At 40.2% G+C, this 27533-nt stretch overlaps 1 protein-coding gene across 1 annotated transcript in view; it reads right to left on the bottom strand.

Moving 5' to 3' along the window:
- Window positions 1-24085, bottom strand: part of gpr158b (G protein-coupled receptor 158b) — a 77174-nt gene extending 53089 nt beyond the window's left edge. The window contains exons 1-2 of the mRNA XM_061043430.1: window positions 22964-24085; window positions 13135-13240 (exon numbers count right to left, since the gene is read on the bottom strand). Coding sequence (XP_060899413.1) covers window positions 13135-13240; window positions 22964-23823 — 966 coding nt within the window. The 5' untranslated portion in view covers window positions 23824-24085. The remainder of the gene's footprint in view (window positions 1-13134; window positions 13241-22963) is intronic.
- Between the last annotated feature and the right edge of the window lie 3448 nt (window positions 24086-27533).

The raw sequence follows: 27533 nt of genomic DNA, 5'->3' as shown, positions 1-27533 counted from the left end.
CAGGGTTCAAGGTTGCATTGTCAATCACAGAAAGCTGAAGTGAAAGACTTATCTTTTAAGAAGGACACACAGGGGAGAGAGAGCGTTTTTATTAAAGAGCCAAGACCTGATCCCTGCAGTTTCTTAGACCTTGTGTAGTTCATCAGAGGCATTTCATCATTTAAATGCAAATTCTAAGAGAGAGGTTTGTGGTCATTTTAGCACTACACTGCAGTGCTCTAAACATTTGCAATCACACACACAGAAACAAAGGATAGAAAACACTCTTTTGTTTCCTTTTTTTCTAACCTGGCATTTGTTCAGTCATTAATTTTCACAAAACAAATCCTGAATCCCAGTGGTCGATAACAAAACGAGTGTAGGATAAACACTGAACGAGCTACCAAGCCAGGTAAAAATACAATACAAGTATTTCACTTGATGGATAAAGCTTGAGCACAGACTCATAGGACACTGAGTCAGTGTGTTGATGTCCAGCAGAAAGCCAGCAGCATCAGCCGTCACTCAAAGCTACCATCATACGAGGTGAGTTATACAAGGCTTTAGTCCTCATTGGAGCTGCCGTGGGTTTGAATCCAGCCTCGGCCCTTTGCTGCATGTCATCCCCCACTCTCTCCTCCCAACATATCCTGTCTCTCTGCAGCTGATCTGTCAAATAAAGGTAAAAACTTCTTGAAAACAAAATGTTAAAAAAAAAAGATTCAAGATTTCCATGATAAATAAGCTATAGAGACCAGAGCTGGTTTTTGTACCAGGCTGTAAACATGTTTATTTCCTTCATAATGTTTGGCATTTTTTATTACAGGCCAAATGGGGATTGTTGTTTTTGGCTTTTGGAGTTTTTGCCCTTGCGCCTCTTTCATCTTCGGTTTCATCTTTCAACACCAGAATATACACAACAGAGCTGATCTAACTTTCATAATGTCTGTAAATCTATGTCCAAGTTTCAATTCAAAGGGAACACGCCCTGTTGTTGTAGATCCCTACTGACATGCTGCTGGTCGTCCAGCTCCACTAAAACGATATTTCCAATATAGACCCTATGGAACTTTTTTTTTTTTTTTAGGAGGATTCCTGGGGCAAAACAAAGCAAACTGTTCTGGCAGCATTTGATTAAATGAGTCTTAAACTAATTTAAGAACTTTCAGGTAAATCTGATGATCACTCACTCGTTCTAGAGGTTGTGATGCATTGTGGTCTTATCAGACTAGAATCAGTGTTTATTTGAACATTGATTTATTGGCTTGTGCATGGGAGTCAGAATTGTTGTTGGTGTTTCCAAACAGAGAATGATGCTAAACAGTGCATACAATTCATACTAAAATTGAACATGTGCACAAGATCCAAGAATGGCGTGAACTAGGACTTAACAATATATCATTTTACCAAAGCAACTGAGATATGTGCACGTGCAGAAGTCACATTGCATGTTGTGCGATGGCAGTGACTTGACCTGAAGCACGTGATGCTGCCGCTTTTGTGTCCTTTGATGTTAACAAAAAACACCAGTTTTCTTTTCTCCATGACTAATCCCCAATAAAAGTCTGTCACCATCAGTTGTCAGAGAACTGACCACTGTGCATGTAGAGTCTGAGTCCCTGCATGTACAAATGTACAGGCTGCAGGTGACGCTACTGCTGTCAGATAAACCGACGCTTGATTACAGATTTGAAATGAGCATTTTCCTGCTATCAGCAGCACCTCGCCCCGGTGCTCGTTATTGCTTTGGTCACATTTACAGACATAAGAGAGAGGATGTGCAGCTACACCTGCAGCACACACGTTTTCTATGAGCCAGAGGTCACTGAAGATGGTAAGCTTTCGTTGAATTAAAAGTTACAATCACTCAGCGGCTCATGTAGACTAAATGTAACTTTGAACATCATTAGAAATGGCTGATGATATAAGTAACACAATATCAACACACAAGTGTATAAAGATTATAATAAAACGTGTCGTTCCTCCTGTTCTCTCTCCACCTTTCCTCCTCCTTCTCCATGTGTGTCATCATAGCAGCTGTTCAGGGCTTCAGCAGAGAGAAAAACTAATCAAATAAACGTACAAACAGAGAAATCATGGTACTTCTGAATGAAACTAAGTTTACAGAGCACATATTGTTTGTTTGCTACAGCAGGTGGCTCACAAACATGAAGGATTCGAATTAGGGAACGACACCACGTTGATGTGCAAGTGTGCAAGTTCTATGAACTTTACTACTGCCTGGTTCACTTTTACATTAGCCAGATTATGTTTGAGCCATGGACCTCGACTCTATGACTTTGTCAATTTAGTGTTTAGTCCTCACAAGCTTTAGCTCTTCTGGCTGTAAAAGAAAACTTTAAACCAAACTGATAACATCCAATGTGAACACATATTATATTTAGTCTGGTATTATCAGAGGCCCTAGCAGAGTGCCACATAACAGATCACACTCTATGTAGAGTATTCTCCGAGTGAGTGACTTCAAATCCTGCACAGACTGATGCAGCATTAAAACCAAACATGAATTATCTGTAACCCCCCCATGTAAACCCCTAATGTTTGGACTACAGCCTGCGATACCCGTTTTAGAATTTTCATCCTACTAGTTGATGAAAAGCTATGAACATGACACCAAGAGGGGAGTTGAAGGGAGAAAAAATAAGTAGCGAGGGAGGGAGAGCACTCGGCGTCCCTCAGAGATCTATAAATACACTGAAAGTGTTAAACCCTAGAATTACAATCACTCCGTCCCCCGGGCTCCACCTCTGCCTGCTGCTGTTTCACAAGACGTCCAAACACTGAAACACAGCATGTCTAAGGAGAGGAGACCTTGGACTGAAACCTGTCTGGAATTTCTCCATCAATCGAAGAAGCAATAAGAGTGACATATAAAGAGTTATTGATTGGTTGCTTGTTGTGGTTACAGTGCTGTGACTGGAGTGATACTGTTGGTTTTCTTGCATCTTTAAAGGACATTATCGAAGGTAGAAGAGGGGATGGGACTGTAAATGAGGAAATTTAGGGTTATTATTAATAAATCAAAGGTTGGTAAGGTCGCAAAAATGTTGAAAATGTCACCGCTGGCTGGCTGTGCAGCTTTTGGAAAATTGTCAAACATATAATTGAAGTCCCACTTGGCACTTTAAGACTTGTGAGATGAAGCCTCAGCATTCTCGCTCAGACATCTGGGTGGGTGGTCTCTAGCTCCCCGGCTCCCCGCGTACGCTCGACTGGGAGGCCTCACTCAATTAAGATCCAACTGCTGCCGCCAACTTGACAGCCTCTTACATTTCGCAGTGGCAGCCACAGAGCTGCAGGCAACAGATTAGAGAGTGAATAGTGTTTCTCAGTGGAGGATGAGTCCTCCTTGACGACTGTCCCTCTCCGCTGTCACTCCTCGCCCCCCCCCCCCCCCCCCCCCCCCCCCCCCCCCGCTGGCCTGTCTCGTCCTCCTCTTCATCCTATAATGTCTCCTTGTCCTTCTGCTCTCCTTCCTCACTGTATGCTCAATGTATGAGTCATCATCCTAATTTAAGATCAAAGAAGGGATATGCCGGACTGTTCTTAAAGTTCTGAAGAGCGTATTCACCAGATATCTTTGCTTTTGTTGCAAAACTTTATAAGTATGTTTAACTCATATTGGGTTTTTTGATATATCTTATAACAGTTTATTATTAAAGTATGTAATGTTTCTGATGTAAAGAACTTTCCTGAAAGCAGGCTTTAAAGAGGTGCATCAGAAAATGTACTAAGGGGCAACTTCAAAGAGACTGGTTTCAGAAAAAGAGGTAAAAATCAGAGGAGAAGAAGAGGTTAAGATACCAGATTTTCAGTTTCCAATTTGGGTCAAGAAAATTTACATTCAAAGAACACTTCCAGAGCTAGTTTTGGAAAGTTCGAGGCTACCTAAGGTTGTGAGAACTTTTTAAAAACGTAAGACTAGGACTTGGTATCAGTATTCATTACTTTAAGGCTTCTTGCAAAACAACCCAATGCCAAGAAGTTCCCACTCAAATAATATGGCATTGTTCCATTATGTACTCAGATCTAGAAAAAAATATGATTTATATGGTTCTGTAGCAGTCAATCACCTCAGTTGTTTTTCATGTTCATGTGACTAAGTCTTTGTGGGGGTGAAGTAGGATGTGCTAAATGTGATGGAAACGTCAACTTAACGCAGTTCTTTTGTCATCATGAAGGGTATTCAATCAGATAGAAAAAAAGGATCAACGACTGGTGACGTGACTTTAGGGGACTGGTTTCGGTTTATTCTGAAATTGGGATTTTTTAAAAGATACCCAAACCTTAAAAACCAAAGGACACCAAGGCAAGTCTTGGAAATCCAGTTTGTCCAACTCCAGGAATATGGACATTAAATCAGTAGAGCCTGGACACAACAGATCAGCTTTATAGGTAACACCAAGTGTATGGTCCTGTTTGCTGATAGAAACCCAAACTGTTCAGAAAAGTATTGAAGCACTCAACAAAGGATCTCCTAGAAGGTATGTGTCATATTCTAGTTAAAGATCACGATATTGGAAATCATTAAAGCAAGAACATTATAACAGAAATAAAGAAGCAGCGTCTGTGATGGATATTTTTTATGCTTACACTTAAAGGTCGTAAAGTCTGCACTGATTGGACTCCAGGTATAAGAAAGGTCTAAAACCAAAGAGGCCCCAGAAGAGATCTGTGGTGAAGCTGATTTCTTTTTACTGATCCTGCATTTAAAAAATGCAGAATCAGTAAATGCAGGACCGGATTTTGGTTTTGGACGTTATCCAATTTCCATCTGAAGTACGAGTAGTATCATCCACTAGAGTTTCAGCATGCATTGATTGTACGCAGGAAAACGGTCTCTTGTGGAGAGTGAAAGAGGGGGAACACATCAGCCATAACTCGATTCCAGAAGCCATTGGCTATCATGTTACATAGTATAAGCTAAAATGAATGTCTCTAAGCAGAGATCTGCATCAGCTAACAATCTGCTAATAGATGTAATCTCTTGACACCAACTTGCTTTCCAATCTTACTTCCCAAGTTTCAAGTGATACTGTAGACAATGTCAACACACGGTAAAGGGAGTGTTGGCCTGAAGCCCTTTATTGCTAACCGCAGGCTACACCAGTTAGTCGTTCCCAGAGGCTATGTTGACATTAGACAATAACTGATGGTCTCAAAGACTGAGATGAACCGATTCAGGGGGCTCAAACTGTTACCTAGGACAGAAAACCATGATCGGAGGCCATAAGGCAACAAAATGCAACAAGAAAGGATTCTTTTGTTTCACCTTCCTTGCTATCTTTTTTAAACTTCTTGAAACCTTCTGGTGGAAAATATGACATCCAAATGAAAATTTACAAAATAACTAAGTCTGATGTGCTGATTTGGTGGAATTTCCCTTATAGGGTATTTGTACTTTGGATTTCAGATGAAGATCTGGCCCACCATACATCTCACCAAAACTCAGCATCAGATCGTACTTCTTTAAACTGTCTCATTGTTATTCATCAGGCAGCATTGAGTGTCACAATATAATTCAGGCCAATAACTTCTTGTCACTTCAGGGTACTAGTACAATTCATAAAGACTGTAATTTAGCTTAAACTTAGACAAGAAAGCCCCACAAGCAGAGACATTAATCAGCTGAATCTGTCCTCTGAATGTTTTATGAAGGAAAGGAGAGATATTACTAAAGTCCCTTTTTAATAAAAATTGTTTATGGTCAGTGCACCAATGCTTAGAGCAAGTGATAAAACAAAGCATGCCGCTAAACTTCAATGGTGTTTTATTATTGATGTGGTTTACATATTAATAAAGGTCAGGCAATAAAATTCAGATAAAAACAGTGCTGTGCTTTGTTTCAGTCCCCATTAAAAACACCTTGTTGCAGTCTGCAGCGTTTAAATGTCCAGTATAAGAAGAACATGACACCTTGCTGTGGTGTGTAAATGTTTTACTGAGTGGGCTCGTTTGTAAAGAAAGCCCTCAGTGTTACAGTCACGGAGGTGTGTAGGATCACATCGGATGATAATAGACTTTAACGGATTCAGTGTATGCAAAGACACAATGTGGTTTCTTGCTCTGTTCCCTGCAGCCTCCTGAGGAGAGGAGACATGTTTTTGAATATAATAAGACAAACGTACAGCTGCAGGGACAGACTATTACATTTCCAAAGCTGCACTGTTAAACTCGCTTCTGTAATTTAAGGTTCTATTTACCTTACTCCGACCTTTCCTTAAAACGCAGCTGTGAATGCAACCGCTAATGGTCTCTCTTTGATGATGAAAAAAGGGGGGGGTTGCAATACTTTAAAAGACAGACAAACACACACCTTCATGCCGTGCCAGTTGCTGTGCACACACTCAAAGTCTTGAAACACTCCATCCTGCTTTAGCGGTGGAGCTTGAAACTCCCAGAGGAGAGACGGAGAGCCTCTGGCAGAACAAAACACAAAGAGGAGAGTGAAACAGGGAAAGACAGAGCAGAACAGGTTATATTCTGTCTCCTCTGCTCCTCAAGTCACAGCTTTTTTTTTTCCAACCTGCTGGATAAGAAAACAAGTCTTTCTTGAGAGTGCCAGCTTCCCTGACAAATTCAGAATGACACTTCAGCGTATTCCTTCAACCTAAATATCCATTACTACTTACATTCTGCAAAGGCTTTTGTAGCTGGATATCCCTCTCCTTACATACAGTATTTATACCGACTTTGGAAGCTCAAATCCTTTTCTTTTCTGCAATGTGCCAAAGAGGATAAGGACTGCAAAAGCAGCACAGTAAGGCATAAACAAATATTTAATTTATGTCCCTTTTTTTGCCCCGTACAGCTTGAGTCTGCAGAGCTGTAGCATGGTTTTTCTTGTGTGTCCAGATGATTGGATTTTCACAATATAAGGGTCTCACTCATCACAAGCTGCAGCCAGAAATAATGGCAATAATTTATTTGTCAGATTGCGCTTTTCCCGTGTCTACATCCACAAATGAGGGTTGCAGGGAGAGCGAGCGCTGCGGTGAAGCTGCACTGAAGCTGCACTGAAGCTGCACTGATAACAGCTGAGGTCACGGATTAATGCGAGGAAGGATGTTTCTAAAGTAGGAGATGATGATGAGGAGGATTTCTCAATTATAGCTTGGTCAGGTGAAATGATGATTTAATGTTGAAGGATGTCAAATAGCAGAGAAGGATTATTTCTTGGTTGTCTTGCTGCCCTCCTTCGAGCAGCTAATTGGCTTTAAGCGGAGAAAGAAAAGGAGCTAAGGGTGATTGAAAAGGCAAAAAATGGAGAACAAGAGTGCAAAAGGGAGACGAAGAGGGACTGATAGCTTAAGAAAGAGGGACATTTTGGAGGGTATGAATAGCCATGAAAACAGAGAGTGTGTAAACGAGCCGTAAAAGGAGAAGAGGTAGTGCAGCTGATTGTGGAGAGAGAGAGAGCGATGGGAGACACAGAGGGGGTAACCCTGCTCGGCTGTCACAGCAGTTTACACTCATTAGCAGAGCTCTGCCTTTGAAGCCCTTTATCTCCAGCGGCACGTTTCATATGGCAGGATTAGAGAGAAAACACACATACACACACATATGCAAACAAACTGCAAACATATTGATGCTAACTTCAACTCCCAAAGCAAACACGCAGAAAAAAATTTAAATAAAAAAATCGACTCAGATGCATCCAGTCAGAAAGCATCCACAGTGATCACTCCTCAAGTCCCCGTCTAATTATATAAGCCGTGGCTCCTTATGTAAGATGCTTCCCGTACCACTGACTATCCATAATGCATGAAGTCTTGTATTTGGTTCATAGTGACACGTCCTACCTTCTTCTTCTTCTGCCTTGTTGTATCCAGGCAGACCGGGGAAAAAAAAGGCAAAGAAGAAGATGATGAAGAAGACCAAGACAACAGAGGAGACAATGGCGTTGAAGAAGAAGACGGAAGCTAAGGCGAGGCCAGCTTAAAAAATATGAAGACAAAGAATGACAAGACGAAGACGAAGACGACCACAGGGAAGACGAAAAGCAATCCTTGACCTAATGCAAGAAATCTGTTTTAGAAATACTTACTTAAAGGGATATTTCAGTGTTTTTAAGTGGGTTTGTCTAAGCTTCTGATCAGCAGTATGTGTTATGATTATTAATATCCTGTGTTGCTGCGGACAGGGTCACGTATTTACTCAGCACTATGTTTCTAAAACATACAACAGTCCTGTAACATGTTTACTACAACTATGAATATCAGCCTTACATCTATTATCATTCATATAAACATTTAAGTGAATCTTAGAGCTGCTCAACTTTAACTGCTAATAAACTTACTAAGTCCTCCCTTTTTAATCATGACAGTTGCTATGGTTATATTAGACTGATCATTCTAGTATCATACTTTTACCACAGTTTCTGTTCAGATGTCTGTCGGGTCCTGCTCCAGGTTTCTGCCTCTTAAAGGACATTTTTTGTCCTGTAACTGTAACTTTGTGAAATGTCGCTTAGTGCTCATGATGGATTAATGTTTTGTCATTGTAGAGATCATAATAAAGAGTAAGGTCTAGACCTGCACTTCTTGTAAAATGTCTTTAGAAAACATTTGTTATGAATTAGCGCTTTACAAAGAAAGATTGATTGATTGATTTGTGCTGTACGTTTAAGCCGTTTGGGTCAGAGAGCGCTGTGGCCAGCTTAGACTGAAGTCAAACTTCACTTTTCTTAAGACTGTAGAGCGTTTTGGCCTCCATCATGCTACACTGCATCGAGGCAGTTTGAGTCGTAACACGACTTAAACAGCCTTTGGTTTGGTATTTGTAGCAGAGGCTCGGGTGCCAGCAAGAGCAGCTTTCACCACTTAGTTGATTATAATTTCAGTCGAAACATGTCAACATCATGGCTCATTGTTTTAGTTTTCGAGTCTGGATATTGTCTTCAAACAAGTTCCTAAAGGGCGCCGGTAGCCTAGTAGTTAGAGCACGCCCCATATTTAGAGACTACAGTCCTTAAAGCAGATGGCCCGGGTTTGAATCCAACCTGCGGCTCCTTTCTCGCATGTCATTCCTCTCTCTCTTTCTCTCCCCCCAATTTCTGACTTTTACTACATTAACACCAAAAGAAAGAAATTCATATCTAATGCCAGCTGGCGGTTGTTGCTCAGCTACTCGTCACATAAGGAGACATATTTTATTAAAACGATCTACACTTTCATGTGGTCATAAATCTGTCGTCATTTTAAAGCTGATATTACAACGTGAAAGCTGTATACAAAATAAGCAATAGCTGGCTCACATAAGAACTTGTTGTTTTGCCCCCATGTGTAACAAAAATAAAGTTTGAGTACTAAATGGATTCTTTACATCTTTGATTCAACTTTTCAATGAGTGATGTTCGTTGTATAGTGAGACTCTGAGGGATAACGATCACTCATTACCTCCTCAGGTTGCACTTTACTGCCTTTGTAAAATGAAAAAGGGGCTAAAAATGGTGCGCTCTTTTCTATTAGGCAAAGGAAACGCAATAAAAAAAACAGCTGAACCATCACATCACAGAAACAATAAGACGAGAAGTGTGATGGTACAGAGCACATGAAGCTCAGGCACATCACTACAGACTGTTTTCTTATTATCTGTTGTTCTCTGTGAGACGAAGCCTCTGGGTGTGTTTGTGTTCGATGTGGAGAGCAATAAGCCTCACATTGACTTTCTACGGCCCATTTCACAAACACAAAACATGATTAGAGAGATTAAGAAATCAACTGTTTTTAATCTGAACTTTGGACACAGAAGTGATTTTCCAGGCTCGTATAACACCTAAAGAAATAAACTTATTCTGTTCTTAATGATGGTTTCTTTGAAAATGGTATCATGTGTGTTTCTGAAGCTTTCAACTGCAACAAGAAAACTGAGATGAAGGCTGAGAGCCAACACACCAAAGTTTAGGTAATGTGGCAGTTAAACAACAGCAGTAAGAGATTGATTAAACACACATTGATTGTGTGTTTGTGCGTGCGCGCGCGTGCGCGCGTGCGTGTGTGTGTGTGTGTGTGTGTGTGCGTGCGTGTGTGCGTGCGTGTGAGTGTGTGTGTGTGTGTGTGTGTGAGTGTGTGTGTGTGTGTGTGAGTGTGTGTGTGTGTGTGGGGGGGGGGGGTTTAGGGAATTCTGTATAAGAATTCTTTTCAGTTTTTTTCATCGATATGCACTCAGCTCTGTCTCAATATGGATGATTTTTTATAAAGCACGTATCCTTAAACCTCCTGTCGGGAACTTCTGTTTGTTTCTAATTTCATGAGCTCTAGGGAGAAAGCTGTACCTTTTATCTCATTTCTGATTTGATCAGGTACACGTAAAAAGAATAATCTCACCCTGCTTCCTTCTATCAACGTGATGTATCTCTCATAGAAAATATGTGAAAGATGTCCATACCATGCGACAGAGGTTTCAGGCATTAAAAAAATAAATATTTGGAAATAGTCCATCTTTATGCTGATAGATACATTTGCTTTTGTAAGTCATAGAGAGTTGTCAATATTGATTTCAGTCTGATCATAACCATCTAATGACAGGAGCTTTAAATACTAACGTGTGTATTGTGTGAATTCTAACAGTGTATTGACTAAAATCCTAAATACTTATTGTTTACTGTATCCATCATTCCACTGCTTCTTTTGCTTTTCTATTTCAATGGGGATGGCAACCAGGCTGAGCATGATCAGATGACCATTTTAGTTCTTCAGTTCTATTATAAAGGAGAATTTAATGCACAGGTTTGCAAATTCAATAGTGCTGGTGTTTGTGTGGCCACAGTTACTAACTTTGTCCATCAAGCCCCATTCCTGAGTCGCTGAAATGTCATTAAAGTTAGAGCCAATGTTGTGACTGCCTCTTTCTTTAAATAGCCAAGATGGCGACCATTAAGAGAAAGAATTGTGACCAATTGTGCACTCAAAACACCAAGTGTTAGTAGAGAAGAACTCAAAGTGAGATAGTTGTCCCTTGTAGTTTTTTAAGAGTTTTATAATACAACCACTCAAATATATTTTTACTTAGCAGTAAACCTCTTGAACTTCCTTCTGTTTAATATCATACCGTCCTTACACACGCTGTGGAAAGCTCTAATATTTCTAAACTCAAGCTGAAAACTACATGGATAGCTTTGTTCTTACCACAGCATTTAATTATCCAGTAAAGGACAAAATAGATGATATGATTGGATATAGATCGCCAATACTTGTCCCCTTTAAGAAAACATTTGTAATGTATTATATCATGTACATGTTTATCCCTGCTTACATTCCTCTATCTGAAACAGGAAGAGAATAAGGATACTGCTTACTCAAGACGTCACTGAATCACAGACTCGAGTTCAAAGAGAAATCATGAGAAGAGAAAAGTAGAGTAATGAGCGGTAAGCTGTGTAATGATCCTGTGAAAATGTCCTGTCATTGTGCTGCATGTTCAGGATTAATGTTATTTACAGCATATAAGCAGTTTAAAGCAAACATTTGCATGGAGATTAAAATGAAAATCTCAACAGATGTGTATCCAATATGGACCAAAATACACACACACACACAGAGGACATCTCGGATCATTCTCAGCACTTCAGTGAAGTCGACAGGATGGCCTTGGTTGGCCGTCTCTGACACACACACAGCCAATACAGACCTAAACATAGTACTTTATAATCATTACCAATCAGGTTAAAGCAGACAGCAGACAGGGGAGAGTAACTCATAAAGATTGAACGACAAGACGAACATGGACCCCTCCTGTTCTTCTTCTGTAGTTTTACCCCCGACATACAGAGAGGGGGCCGGCACACAGACAAAGAGCATGGTCAATTATTCACCACATCTTGCAGCAATCCATTACACTGCATTTATTATACATCATATGGCCAGCGACATGCCACGCAAGCCTGAGCAGCTTCACTCCCCTGCTGGAGTCAGGAGAGGCTTCCTGCAATTCATCACCGACAAACTAACGCATCGGCAATGACATGAGGAAGGCAGGGAACGCGCACACACACACACACACACACACACACACACACACACACACACACACACACACACTGACAAACACACACGTGCACACAATAGCAAAGAGTATACAGAAGCGCTAACAAACATGATGAATGGCTGCTGTCAGTTCCAGCACAGCGCTCACACAGGTATAAACACTTTACTGCAGAGAAGACACTTACTCACACATATCACTATTACTAACACTCATCAACACAGACAAGCATCCTGCAGCACACATACACCGACTCACTTACACTCTTTTCACAACGTTTACTACGCCATGATGTGAACAATCTATGGGTCACTAAGTAGCCATGTTAGCACCGTGGCTACATGAACAGTATTGTTTGACGGTTTTCACTTGCTCCAGACCTCTCCCCGACTGTGGCTTGCCAAAAAAAAGTGTCTGCACAATCCTGAATTTTTCTTTTAGCAACAAAATAAGGTTTAGGTTTGTACTTTTTCAGTGAAATATCTTAAAATCTAATGGATGATTGCAATGAATTGTGTTCAAGGCTATCAGTGGGTACTTCTTACTCATCAAAGTGGTCCTCTGACCTTTTTAGAAACACCAACCAAATGTCTAAGTATTCACTTGCCCCCCCGTAATAACTCAACTTCTACTGGATGGACTTGCTCAAAACTTACTCTATAACCGTTCCCTGACTACCTGTTGTGAAATATACAGGTTGATGATGTTGAAACAAAAATCTAAGGCCCAAATGCCTGAAAGTGCCTGAAAACGCATGCTATTCTCAGATCATGTAAGCAGGTTGCCAGTAGCATTAAGCTCAGACCAACACCAAAGCAGAGCCTTACAGAGCCGTTGGCTAAACCTGCGTTGAGTCTCAGTGCAAATATTAGCATGCTATCATGTTTAAACCAAACACACAATACCTGCTCAAAATGATCATGTTCCTTTCCTTTTGATCATATCAGCATACATTACTTTTAATTCTCTCTAATTGCTTGATGCACCTTTTCCCTTTAACTAATGTATAACTGCATGTTAAAGGAGATAATGAAAGACAGATCAAAGTATGGTTGAACAGTAAGAAGGGGCAAAATACTCAAGTATTGAAAAAAATAAAGTTTTCTGTCACTGCTGAAGGATGAAAAACACAATGTAGAACAGACTTACTTCCATACTGGTGAGATTACAGCGATGAGTCCCAGCAAACCAGCCACTGGTGGAGCACTGATCAATGTCCACATCCTGCAGGTTCACATCCACCCGAACGACCCCCCTGCAGACAACAGGAGAGGAAAAGAGGGAAGGAAGAAAGGGAAGGTCAGTCACAGAGTCATAAGTGTAGTTAGAGGGAAAAGTCAGAGAAGTAAGAGAAATCATGAGAAAAGATGCAAAATTTAAGACGAATCTCAGAGAAAGTGAAGCGAGGGGCAGGAGATTCAATAATTGATATGAAAAGGAAGCAGAATTTAATGAGATGGGTGCATGGCAGAGTATGAAATACAGTAAAAATAGAAAATGCAGAATAAGTAGATTTAGAGAAACGATAACATGAAGGATAAAAATGAAAGAAATACATTTAATATATGGGAAAGGCATGATGAGGAATAAGAGAAATGAGGAAAAGTTATGTTGTATAAGTTAGAAGAGTATGAAAGGGAAAGAGTCGAGAGGTTAAACAAATGGGTGTGAGGGAGACAATGAAGGAGCAGAAGCGGAAATAGAGAAAACCAGAATGAAAGAGAAGAAAATGAAGAAGGACAGGAGGAGTGATTCTCAGAGGGAGTGAGGTCAAGAGAGCAAGAAGAAGGAAATAGAGGGTGGTAATAGAGAGAAATGAAGGAAGTCGATCGAAAAAAGGGAAGGAAATTAAAAGTGATGTTAGATTTAATGAAGAGAGAGAGAAGAGTAGATAGAGGTAAAGAGAAAAAGACACAGAAGAAAGGTTGAAGTTCTTTATTTAACAAGAATGTGATGCTGTGAGGCATTAGAGAAAACACTTCCTCCTTACTTTGTGAATAAATAAATAAAAAGCATTAACCGGTATCCAAATGTAATCCACATTAAAACATCAACAGAATGGGTTTGTGGACTACCGTTTTAAAGATTTGTCTTTTTCATTTTGACCAATGTCATGTTGTTTTTGGAGGCCAGAGGTCACCACATTCAGACGTAAGGGTGTATACTTGTTCGTCCGTCTCTTTCCTTGTTGCAGTGTGTTAGCGGCTTGTCAATCACAGTTAGCCACACCTTAAAGTGTCCCATGACTTGAGCCCAATAGGGTTGAGACCAGGAGTCGATCCTGCTATCCGAATGACAAGGACTGTAGCCTCTGTACATGGGACGTCTGCTGATCTCCCACTGGTAGAAACCAGCACAAAATGTAGTTGGGAACTGTTAATTGTTAGTTGGCTATATATTATTTATGGAGATAGACATGTGGCTTCACAAGTAGCTGACTCAGGTATTTTCAAATGTGTTTGCCAGTATTTATGCCAGGTGGTTGAAATGGGCCTCACAATGAAAGGAGTAGAAAATCAAACTGTAGTGTTCCAGCTCAATGTCAAACAGGTAAACAGACAAAGCTAGCAATGCAGTAGTAGCAGACACAGCAGCTGAGGATATTTGTGAAGAACAAGCGGAGCTGAAGGAGAGTAAAGATTGGACTCTCAGCAGCAGGTGCCCAAAAGAAACATCCTGAAATGATAGTAAAGTAGCTCTCTGCTGGACTGCTGGATTGCATTATACATGTAGAGACGTGTTTGTTATTCAGCCTGCTTCAATTGATTAAGTGAGTTGGCAAAAATAATAGAAAAAACATTTCATGTAACAATACAATTTCATAGCAGCACAAACTGCAGTCTCCAAAAAGATCATACATTTATACTGACGCTTCTCTGAAACCGTTTTCTAATCAGAAGATTTCATTATGTAAAAAAATATTGTAATGTGACCCCTTTAATAATATACAACTGCAGATGCACATACGATGCAATAACCAGTTATTTTGCCCGAGCCGTTCAGCACCCAAATGTAAGAGTGCTCTTCAGTGTGTTCGTAAATTCTGTTCTTACAAGAACAAATCCCACATAAAAAAAATGTGATGAATCCCAGAATCTTCTTCAAACGTTCATATGTAGAGTTGTAGAGAGAATGAGGCCCTCTGTTATTTTGACAAAAATACATTTGGCTGTGTTGTTTTATAATTAAAATTAAATACTGTATTGATTCAGGACTTTTTTTTAACTACAGATAGATTCACATGTATTAGTGAATATTTATAGCAGTAGAAAAAAACAACAGTTTATTACAGTCATCTACAGAGTTTATCATAATGAAGGGACATTTCACCCAGAGGAATAAAGGGGCTCATTAATGTGTTTCTAATAGTTTCTGGAGAACAATGCAGCTCTAGCTCAGAGGAATAGGATTTGGCTCGACAAACAACACTTGATAGAGGGAGACATTTATCGTGTGTGGGTGTTTTCATGGGATTTGTTCTTAATAAGAGTAGATTTATGCCTCCATCCTATGGGAAATAATTTAGGGAGTTTAGTTTCTTAATATATATGGCAGATAGTTGTGGTAGCAGCACTCCTGGTTTGGCTTTAGTATAAAGTTTAAAGGATAGCTGATACTCAAGTTGTTGGTTTTTCTCAGCCTTAGGTTACTGTTCAGTAACATTACAGACATGTTGCAGAAAAGTGAGAAAGAAATATTGTTTTCTTTCTGCTTGAAACATCTCTGCACAACATCGGAGCAGTTTGAGTTGAATGAATATAGACAGGTCAGCGATCCACACTGTGAGGTAAATAACTTGAAATACTTTGTAGAGATGTGACTTCAATTCCCCATACATTACATGGTAGTCATTTTCCCTCTGATGTCACGCTAAGGATGGGAAGCTTATATGCTTTTATGATATCAATCATGCTATTTTTATTGTTGTTTAAAAGTCACATATAGGAGGGCTAGTGGTCATTTTCATTCACCCACTTCTCAATTGAATTGTCAATGAATATTGAAAATGAAATGGACATAATCCTGTATTTTTTTTAAAAAACAATACAGGCTATCGATAACGAGCTACCGTTAGACAATAGCTAACAGCATTCCAACCTGTCCTTTGTAAACATTACATTAAGCTAGAGGTCAATTTTCTAGCTAAATACAGCATAGCAGAAATACATTTCTTACCTTAGCCTACATGAAAGTTCAATTTGAGCTTCCTTACATTAGAAAATGTATCTTTAACTTATTTTATATTACCTACAAACTAATTTTCAACATGACATATAGGAAGTTATTTTTTAGGAAACATGAGGTAACATTGGCTAGAAATAAAATTATTAGTTAAGATTTAATAAGCCAGAAAGTAAAGTTATTTATATTTACAATGAAGAAAGTACATTACTAGCTATAGCATTACATTAGCTAGACAGTACACTTATAATCATTAGCTAGGAATTTAATTTCTATAGCCCATTACATGAGCTGGTTAAAGACAATCTAGACAATATTAGAAAGTCATTTTTCAGCAAAAATAACATTAACTATTTGAGCATTTTTATTGCAACACTGCCAGATGTCAATATTAGCTTCAACTTTTTAGCTAATGGTATTATTATCAAGTGATTTCTGAATGCTAACATTAGCTGAGTCAGACTGCAGCAAAAGGACTAAGAAGTATGTTGTTTTAACTTGAAAATATCTACATTTCCATTCAGATTTGAAATGTTTCCTGTCTTTTCTTGCTGGTCAATTCAGAATTGATTAAATAAAAATGCTACGTCAAATATTCATAACATATAACCTGGAACACAAACTATATCATATCAGCTTTTGAGCTTTCCAGAGGCCAATGGGAGCTGTATGAATATAGTCAATACAGTATTAGAGGAGAACTCTGCTTTGGGCGAGTTCTTTTCATTTGTTACTGTAAAGCCTATGTTGTGCCAAGCACAGATCCTCTCTCTCTCTCCGTTTGTGACGTACACAAGTAAAGCATGCTTACTCTCTTTTGATTTACCCTCTCTGGCCAAATTACCCCACCATCAAACAGCCTGAAAATTCATGCACTCTCGTACGTCTCTTATCCTTTTCTCCTCTTTGGTTTAGTGGATGGGACTAACACCTCCATCTGCCCGCTCGCAAGTGGAACAAACAACCATGGAGAGAGGCTTTAGCCACCAGCTCAAGTAGACGAGAAAGAGAGGGAGGCAGAAGTGTGGATACCAGTGACTGACAGAACGACTCAGTGTATATATACCTATATACAGGTCGAGCCTTGATACAGACTAAAAGCAGTAGAAAAAGCAGAGAGATGTGATAGGTGCCATCTGTGGACACAAGCGAGGTAGGCACAAATATCAAGCCAGGACAGACGCTCAATGTTTTATATAGTCAGCTAATTATCTTAAAGGGCATCTGTATTTCTCATAAGTAATCATAAGTAGTTTTCAAGTCTTGCATTCTGACTTCTTTAAGCCATTACAAATAAAAAAACACTGAAAAGTTTTTGTAAACGAATGAGAGCCAAGGTTGAGACATTGCAAGCTTCTATCTCAGATCAATGGTAATGAAAAGCTTCTTAGAATTCAATACACATTCATCATAAGTGACTCATTGTTCCCCAGCACAAGGTAGATGTGGATTTATTACCCCTGCTCTCTCCTGCATCGTTGGAAATGTATTGATGTCGAGAACAGAAAGAGTAGGGGCCTACAGCCACGCTAGCAGCTCTGTCAGGCTATACGCAGACGATGCTTGTGCAAAATGCTAACGTTAGCATGCTAAGAATGACATGCTGATGTAACGCAGGTATTTTTATGACGTTTTTCAACTTGTTTTAATGTGTTAGCAAGCTCACATGCAGAGTACAGCTGAGGCTGGAGGAAATTGAGGTACTTTGTTAGAATGTCAGACTGAAGCTGTCACTCCTGAAAGCTTCTAGAAATTTTCAGGACAGCCTGCCCCTGAAATTTTCCAAAGCTGTTATTCACACTTGTCCCTCACAGTTTGAATTATTCCCTGTCAGACCGGTGACATGACATGAAAAGAATGCTTCGCTCACTCCCACAAGCATGCAGGGAATCTTCCCGGTGAACCTGTTGCTTTCACAAATTTGGATCACCCCAACTTCACACAGAAATTATACCAGGAGGCAAGCAAGAAAAGGTCGGGGTAAAGTTGGCGTGAAGTTGCCTTTTGTTTAAAGTTCAGCTCACCCTGATATTTTTGGAAAATTTCCATTTTGTGTTTTGAGTTTCGTGCATGTGTAATACACCAATATGATCATTTGAATCTAAGGATGGTGTTACAGATGTGATCCTCCACTCTCTCTCTCTCCCTACATTTCCAGACTATCTTCAGCTGTCCTTTCAAAAAAGGCAAAAAAACAAAATTAACCTTTGAAAAAAACATACGAGTCATAGCGCTTTTGATTTGATCATTTGCAACTTTTTAACTATGTTTTTCTATTTTCCAACAGAAATGGCCTTCATAAACTTGCTTGCTTTTGTTTTCTCTCTGGCTCTGCTCAATAACACAAAAATGTTACAATTTATTTTTTTATTCCGTTTTCTTCAACACCTACGGTGAAAAACTATACACGTTTGATTCATTAGCTCTGAAAGCAGTTTGTGCTCCTACATCACACTGATGGTGCATTTTGGTGTTATCGTATCTTTTTATTATCCATATTATCTTGGTTGTTGTGACATCTGAACATTTATGTACTTTGGATTTACAGATGTCCTTGTTCAGATTTTACTTGTTGGAGGAATTAAGCTAGCTTCAGACCTTTTGTCCCCTGAAATATCATCACCTTTGTCCTACTGGGTCTGCAGTCAGTCTCTGTCTGCCTCCCTAGCTTATAACTTTAAATCAGCATATATCATTTAAATATCTCTTTATGGACACAGCCTTTAAATTGGGTCGGATGGACAGTGAGAAAGGGGGAAAAATGAGAAAGAGCTGCTTTGAGGTAGAAAGTAGAAAACATGGTGGATGTGACCCCATCATCTACACTAGCTTATACTTTTCTGACCAAAGCCAAACAACTTTCTATTTTTAGAAACCTTATCACAGGACTGGGATGAGTGGAAGAAGCCCCATAAAAGCTGCAGACCACAACTCACATTACAAGGAGGGGAGTGAGAAGGACAGCAGCTTGTGTCTGACTGTGAAGTCGCTGCCAATCTTTTTACTCAATTAGAGAGTGAGCCTTATCACATGAGCCGCTCTGGTCTTAAACAACCATTTCATTCTGTTTCCTCCTCATTCGTCTTCCTCTGCCGACACCCAAAGTGTTTCCAAATAGTGCCAAGCTACATTACTTTGGAAATAGAACAAAACAATCCCAAATCACAGTTCAGATTTTTCATGGAGCTTTGAAGTAGAGAACACTATACAACAGTTTTCCCCATTGTGTTTGAGATCAATATGTTTACATGCAAGCCCAGCTGCTGTTGGGACTACAGCCATGGGGTTTTAAGGTTTTAAAATATTTTTTTAAATGATTATTTTAGAGGTATTTCGTATTAACGAGTTAATCTGATGGATTCATCATTTTAAGATTGTCTTTCATCAAATATCACAGAATCGTTGAATTATGATGTTATCATTATAGTGGGCCACATATTGCCTTATGTACCGTATTACACTGATTGTTACTCACAATAAGATATGGTACACTGTGTTTCCCACTCAAAGCACTGAGCCCACTCCAATCACTGATGAAGACCATGAGAGCCCTGGAAAAAAGCTGTGAGCTTTTAGACTGCAGGAAATCAGGAGAGTCTGTCTTGTCTTCTCGAAGCTTGGAGTCATTTATGTACAAACAAATATCATGCTCAAGGAAAATATTTGTATTTCACCTTCACACTATCAGCCAAGAAAATTATTTTCTAGCATTGCTTTTTTTCGTCTCCGTCACAAATCACTTGTCACAATGATTTTAACATAGGCTCCAAAAGTCTTCTGGCTGAGCTTGAAAAGTCAATTGTTTCTTTCTGAATGTATAAACTGAATCAATTTAATTAAACTGCATATCATATGCTTAAGTCAACTGTCACAATAGCATAGAGCAATTCTTCTCCATTGGTTAAACATCCTCATCACTTCATGTTGATGATATAAGACAGGACACATCTCAGACCGCTGTAAGTCCATTTGGAGACAAACAGAGCATCAAAAGAAAGAAATGTAAAAGCTGTTGAAGCAAATTAAATTGTCCACTATAAAAAAATGTCTCTCTCATGCAATGCATTATTTGCTATGTAAGCTTCAATTTTAGACCATGAGCAAATTCTGAGCAAACAGTTTTCTCTCTGGTGGTAAATACTTCATCTTTGTCACTGATGAAATGGAAAACAACAAGCAGCTCAGAGGCTCAGAAGTGCTGAACAATACGATTCCTCAATCAGCCACTAAAAAACTAAAGTCCAACACCATTACGCCCCATATTAAAATGCCAAACTTTACCATAGAAATAAACATGTCAGAAGACAGTTTAGGTATCTGTAGCTAGATTTTCTCATCCATACACCTTGAAGGGGTTTCAGTTTTATACAATTAACATTGTGTCTTTCAGAGTAGATTTCTTGTAGATTTCCAGCTTTAACACCAGTCTCTCAAACCAAAACAAAGATTTTATTTGGCAATACCTCCCCCACACAACTTCCCCTCCTCATTCCCCCTTCCCTTAGTGTTCAGACCAAATGTAGCTGTTTGTAGGGCTCTAATTCCTTCAGTTTGGAAAGCCTGTTGGTTCTCTTTCAGCTGTACTCTAGCGACGACACTCCACCATTATGCATCTACAAATTGCGCCCTAAGTGGGCGGGGCTGTCCGTCCCCTGTGTGGTGCCAGGACTAACGGTTGACGCAAAGACAACATGTAATCAACATAAACAAACTGGAGCAAGCACCATCAGTGTGACCACAGAGCTGAGAACAACAAACCCAGGGGGAGTCTGACTTCACTATTTTTAGTAAAGTGAAAACAAAACGATATAGTTAGGGCATATTTGATATCTGCTATATTAATGTTTACAATGTTGCATACTATATCTATAAAGCTATGCATTATTGGGACTTCTTTTGGGGACATGTGGATTCCGCAGCTGTTTGCGAGGTGTTCTTCAGATTCAAGGATTAAACTGAACCTTATAGTTGCACTGATGTTGCTGGTGACTTTCAGAATTTTTTTTTTAAGGCGATTATAGGAAAATATCATGGCTTGATGTTTGGTTTATTGAATTAATTGGCTGTCCAAGAAGTCAGTGCGGCTTGATTGCAGCATTGTATTTATCTGTTGTAGGTATCTCTCTTCCGTTGCTCTCCACTCATGTTCCTTGCCTGTAAGCTTGTTCAGTGTTTATCATACAGCACATTAATTTATTCATGGCGGCACGTGAAGGGAGTCAGGAACGTTGTTGGCTTTTCCCCACTGAGAAGACGTGTGCCAAAGAGATGAGCTGTTACCCGCCATTCACCCGCCCGTATCTCTCTCTGTGGAGATGTGAGTAACTGAGAGGTGAGCCTGACATGTTCCACAACCTCTCTTCGCTTCACAATCTAAAAAAAAAAAAACTATTCCAGTTAATTACAACCACAAATGATATATTGTTCTACAGGAAAATGGTATTAACCTAGCTCATGATCCAGCAAATAAGTTTGCCATGAGGTCAGACTGTTTAGCCTTGATGACTAAAAAGGCGGTCAATAACCAATGTATGATGTCACGATGGATATGTTTATTATCTTTATAGGCTAGGGATGACAAAGTGCAGTGTTTTTCCCAAAAATGTCCTGAGCAACTCAAGGCCACGTCAGGAGCTCCATAACCTGAGAGTGAGTGTCCATGAAGAAGTTATTGATGCAGCATCTTGCTCGCGGACACGTCAACAGGGTTGAAACACACCTGGTCTCACAGCCAACATTTAAGTGTCATCCAAATGAAATGTCACATTTGTTTTGTCTCCAGCTGCATTTGAAGATTTAAATAAACTGTTTACTGTAGGTGTAAGTACATGTAGGTGTTTTTTGGCATCAAGGACAATCTCTCATTCTTGTCAGATTTTTTGATGTGAACAGCTTTATGTGTGATGCATCCATAGACGGATGTTAAGCTTTAATGCACCTGAAATTCACGGATGCTTCTAATGCAGTTAGTGATCATTCATTGCTTATTCATGATTTAATTGATCTTCTCCACACACACTTGGACTGCAGCCTTGAAACATGAGATCCTGATGTGATTTGATGCACCTCACGGCCTCACCCACAAACACTGTGTAAAGCCCGCAGTGTTCATTAGATGGAGGGATGCAGCAGAGGAGATTCACAGCTGTGCTTTGACAGGCGCGCATTTTCAATGAGAAGGGTCTATACCTGCGTCTGTGAAGTCTCTACTACACCATCTGTTTACAGCATCAAGGCAGCAGCTGATCAGGATCCATATTCTAGTTTCATGGTGCATCATTGTCAATCAAATGTGGTTTCGCTTGTATTGATGTTGACCAATTAAATGTGGGATGATTTTGATAGCATTGTTGAAATGTATGAAAAATGTTCTAAAACCAATTTTTCTACCAACTGGCCGATAAATAGTAGTTCTTCAACACAGTGTCATAGAAATAATTATAGACATATAATTAATAGAAAAACACTTACTGCTGATAGTTTGCATTATTTGATTATTTTAGCACTGTTGTTCTTTTCAAAACAATAAACCTAAAGGTAGTTTATTTTTTAAGGGAGCTTCTTAATCATATTAGATGAGTGCACTGAATGGTTCATCTCTGATACTGCAACTGATAGACTTCTCAAGTTTATACTGTCGTCTTAAAACTATGGAACACAATGTAACACGAACTAAAATTTTCATTTCAGAGACAAATAGTTATGTTACAAAACTTGTGAAAAACTATCAGCATGGTTTGCCTTTCTCTTTCTAACATTAACTCATATACAAACACAAACACGCACTTCCTCTCACCTGAACTCCGGGGCAGAGTTGCTCTTCAGCCCATAGAAACCTGCAGACAAGGTGAGCAGCCAATGAGGCACAAACGCCCCGTGCTCACACTCCAGGTACGGAGCGGACCACTTAATCTGGTTCTTCTCCAGGAGGTAACCTCCACCCTGGCTCCCTTCTGCTTCCGGGAGCTTCCTGTGCATGTGTGGTCTCCTACGGTCTCTGAACTCGTTAAACCACTCGGACTCCGGGCTCCTGCTCTTCAGGTGACGGTGCGCAGAGCTGGATAAATCCTGCAGAACCACCTCTTTTTCACTTCTGGTCGCCTGGAGGAAAACGTGCGGTCCTGGGGTCGGCGCGTCCTCGTGGAAGGTGACCACAGCTCTGTGGATTTTGGGATCCCCCTCTAGGATGCTCTGCACCAGCGCGTGGTACCAGTGGATGTCCCTGCGTAGGGTTTGCTCGCGGGACCTGTTGGCCTGCAGGATCATGTTCAGGAAGTTTGTCGCGTGCGCTACGGTGTCCAGGATGCTGTGCAGGGAGTAGTGGGAGGCGACGTGCAGGCCGCCTCGCAGGCTGCTCAGCTCGTATCTACGTGAGCAGTTGACCTGCCGGAGCGCGGTGGAGTCCCCGGTGTGCAGGAAAGCGGTCACGACCCGCGGGAGGTCCTCCTCGATTTTGTGCGCCACCACCGCGCGCTCCGTGGCCGGAACAGGAGGGTAGTACGTCGGGTGGTGGGGCGGCTCCCTGTTGATGTTTTGGGTGCTGTAGACTTGTGGGTTCTTCTCGTCTCGGTCGCTGTCAGACCACTCCACGTATCCATAATTTGAGCCCAAAACGAGCCCCGTGTGCAGGAGCAGCGGGACCACCAGGAGAGCCATAATGTTCCTCTTTACAAGCGCAGGGAAGAAACCAGGGGCACTTTGCAAAGTGAGGCTTGCATAACCAAACCTCTCTCTTTGTTCCTGTTTTTTTTTTTGTATGGATTAGATACTCTTTCAGATGCACAATCCAGAGAACATCCTAAATCTGAAATCCATAATCGCTCTTTAAAAGATTCCACTTCTCGTCTTTTGCTGTTTTCTTCTTCTCCCTCCTCCTCCTCCTCTCCGTTTATGTGATCCAAACTGCCACAACGCAGCCTTTAAGCCTCCTAACTCGTAGAAAAAAAACCAACACCGACTCCTCATCAGTCCGCCATCCATTCACGTGAAGCCAACGTACGATCTCCTCTTACTCCTTCCCGGATAAATCCATGTGAGAGGAGCAGGATGACGAGGAGGGGAGCAAATTGTTCCTGAAGTTCCGTCCCTCCCAATAAAACGCGTAATAGGCCACCTGAAGTGTCGCCCAGCAGCGTGTGTGGTCGTTTCTCACTGCCTGTCAGCTAGAGGTGGGCGGAGCGTGGGAAAGACGGGCGCTGTCCGGTGCTGAAAGTATAGCGCCCGTGGGAAGAAAAGCGAAGGAGGTGTTGATGATGATGGTGGTGATGATGGTGATGATGATGGTGATGATGATGAAGGGGTTCTTGGTGATGAGGATGGAGAAGCGGCCTGTCAATTAGAGTGAGTCTAATTTTAGAACAGAAGAAGAGTGTGAAGGAGGGAGAGACCAACAAGACATAATGATCCACACACCTTACAGTATAATACTGAATACATTTTCTTAGTACAGTAAAGACACTAAAATAATATCCATGCACGATTGTTTAGCCTCTCATCAAAAAAAAAACATCCGTTTTCTAACACACCCTCAAAGTAGCATCTGCATTACCCACTTTCTTGAAGCACTGGGTTTAATACAGCCCATCTATAATTATGGCAGTTTTATAGTCCATGCCATTTTAGCTTGTTGGTTGAATTATTATGTTTTGACATATTTTTCACGTTTTATTTTTTCCCTTCCTGGGAATGAGAACTCTCCTGTTATCTTCTCCTGGGATTGCTCCATTTCTCCCCAGAGTTGAAGGGGTTATTTCTCTTATCCAAACAAAGGGTCTTCTTCAGATACAGGATGTTATCTAAGCCGGTGATGTAATGCCTCTATAGGGGAAGTGTGTGATTTATACAGCTATAACTAAAAATAGAGTTTACTTGCCAAAACCAAAGTGTGTTCGTACCTCTCATTTGAACCACGATTACAACAAGCTGTGCTGAAAACATTATTTAACAAATTTAAAGCACAAGTGTTTGGAACAATTTGGTCAAATCATCATCAGATATGTTTGGGAACTTAAAGTTGTAGAAGATGTAAAAATAAGTGTAATACAGTACAAAACACTGTAACATACAAACATATAGTAACAATGTCAGAGCCTTCTACTGGTATAGGGTTTAAGTCAGGAATGCAGAGTGAGTCATATCGTCATCCTGGTTCAAGCAGCTAGAAGTTTTGTTGTGGATGATTTTCCTCATGTGGACTGAAAAGGTGAATAGTATAAGGCAATATCGTTTATATTTGAAGCTGGTCATTATATTGCAATGCGAAATTTAGATCCGGCAGGACAGATTGAGCCAGAGAATCCCATAAGATAAGCAGAGTAAAATATAGTTCATAAACTTATGAACATATGTCGGGAAAAAAATGACCTCAAACTGCTTGATCTGCAGGGGTCACAAGTCAACAAGTTTGAAGGGCCATTAGTAAAAGTGTAAGTATACAGAGTGAGTAAAAAAAAAAAAAAAAAATACTAAAGAATATATATGAATGTTTGAAAATGTTAAAGAAGACATTGAGCATTGCATGCTGTTTTCTGTGTTCAGATATTTCAGTCTGTTTTTGATTACAATAACAATTACAAGAAGGCTACGCTATTGTATTACTCCCCTTTAACATCCACCAGGTCTAATCAGCAGTCAGTCTAGGACTGTAGGTAAGTGGCCGTTGCGGTGTGAAGCTCGCCCGGGGTGACTCGCAGGCCGTTGCCATGGCAGTGGGAGGTGACGACCGCAGAGTTTCTCCCATCGTGCCCGCTGCAGCCGGCCCTGCAGCATCTACATCTGCTCCTACAGTGATCAACTCTCACACACTCATCAAATCAGCTTTATAGTTAGACTATAATCCTGCAAATTATACAGACAGAAATTCACAGGCAGAAGGATAACTGCTGATGGAACAGATAATAATGAGGAGTGACACATATTTCACCATCACATTTCTCATTCAAGAGCCAAACAAAGTGTGCATGTGATGAGACGGTGAAAAGGCTGCAGAAACAGAGAGTCAGTGCAAAGTATAGAGGTAGCATCAGAGAAAAAAGACATTGTATGAAGTGAAGTGCTTCTGCCCTTTCTATTTCATCCTCTTTTACAAGCTGCACTGCCTCCCCTGGCCTGTTGAATATTTGATGGGCATTTGCCGCTTCATCTGCATGCTTTACAACTCAGCTCAGTACAACCGCAACAGTGAAGAGGCTGCTGTCCCAGAACTTTTTCTATTTTTTTTAACCAATGCTCCCTGTTCTCCCAGAGGTTGCTTTAGGGTTTCCTCAGAGAAAAGCAAAGAGTGGGTGAAAAAGGGCCTGTGTGGAAAAAGTCTATCCTCTCTGGTGCTTTATTTCTGTCTTTTGTACATGCAGGGAGATGTTTGGAACTATAAGCATGTGGAGCTGCATTTAGAGCGGAGGTTACCAGGGCTAAATAGAAATGTTTTCAGCCTTCTTTTTCCAAATGAATGTCTGCATTCAAACATTGACTGGAGGAGCATCAATTATCATTCCTCAAATCAACAAATAAAAAAATCAGACAAACTTTTTAATTCAATCAAAATTCCCACTAAGGCTCATGAAAAGTGGATTGGATCGAAACATATCAAAGTCCAGCCAAGACCATTGATCGTATAAAACATAGCTGTAGTCTCAGTGATACCACCCATTGATTTATGAAGAGGAATTATGAAGCCCAATGATGTCTGCCTGTCTATATTGTAAATACTACCCAACTTAATTATCAATCAGTGGTAGTAACGTGCAAAGAGGTGAAGCTGAATGGTGTGGTTACATGAATCGATCGTTTGGGTGCCAGTATTGCTGTGGGATGTTTTTTTGTTTTTTGTTTTTAATGGTACCTCAAGTTGGACTGAGCTGCACGTTTCTTTTTCTCTAGTGCCCAAGGCAAATTTCCCTCAGGGACAATAAAGTACAGTATATGTAATCTCATTTGAATTATATAATCTCATCTCATTATTTCACACTGTAAATAGCTCCAACATTGGTATGTGTGCTCCTCTTAAAGAAGCAGTTTACCGTCACTGTAGCATCTTGTCATTAAACCCAGATCTCCATCTGTTCTAATACAGAAACTTAAAACAGCATCTGAGCTCTATAATCGGCAAACCTTTTCTTGCTTTGGATGCTGTGAAGTTACAGTGAGATCGTTGATGTTTACCAGCTTGTTTAGATCTGACTTTCTTTAGCGATGATATGCTACTCATGTCTCCTCTGGTGTCAGTTTTATGTCAGCCAGTAAGGAATCAGAGAAGGTAACAACATTTTATGAAGATAAAAATGACAACTTTGTAAAAAAAAAGCTTAATTTTACATTTTATCTCTTAAGTTAAGATTGACTTAAAACGTACAACCGCACACAAAATC

This window comes from Labrus mixtus, chromosome 8 (assembly GCF_963584025.1).
Source record: "Labrus mixtus chromosome 8, fLabMix1.1, whole genome shotgun sequence".
NCBI classification, from domain to species: Eukaryota; Metazoa; Chordata; class Actinopteri; order Labriformes; family Labridae; genus Labrus; species Labrus mixtus.
The sequence above is the reverse complement of the archived record's forward strand: the minus strand, read 5'-3'. Positions and strand labels throughout refer to the sequence as shown.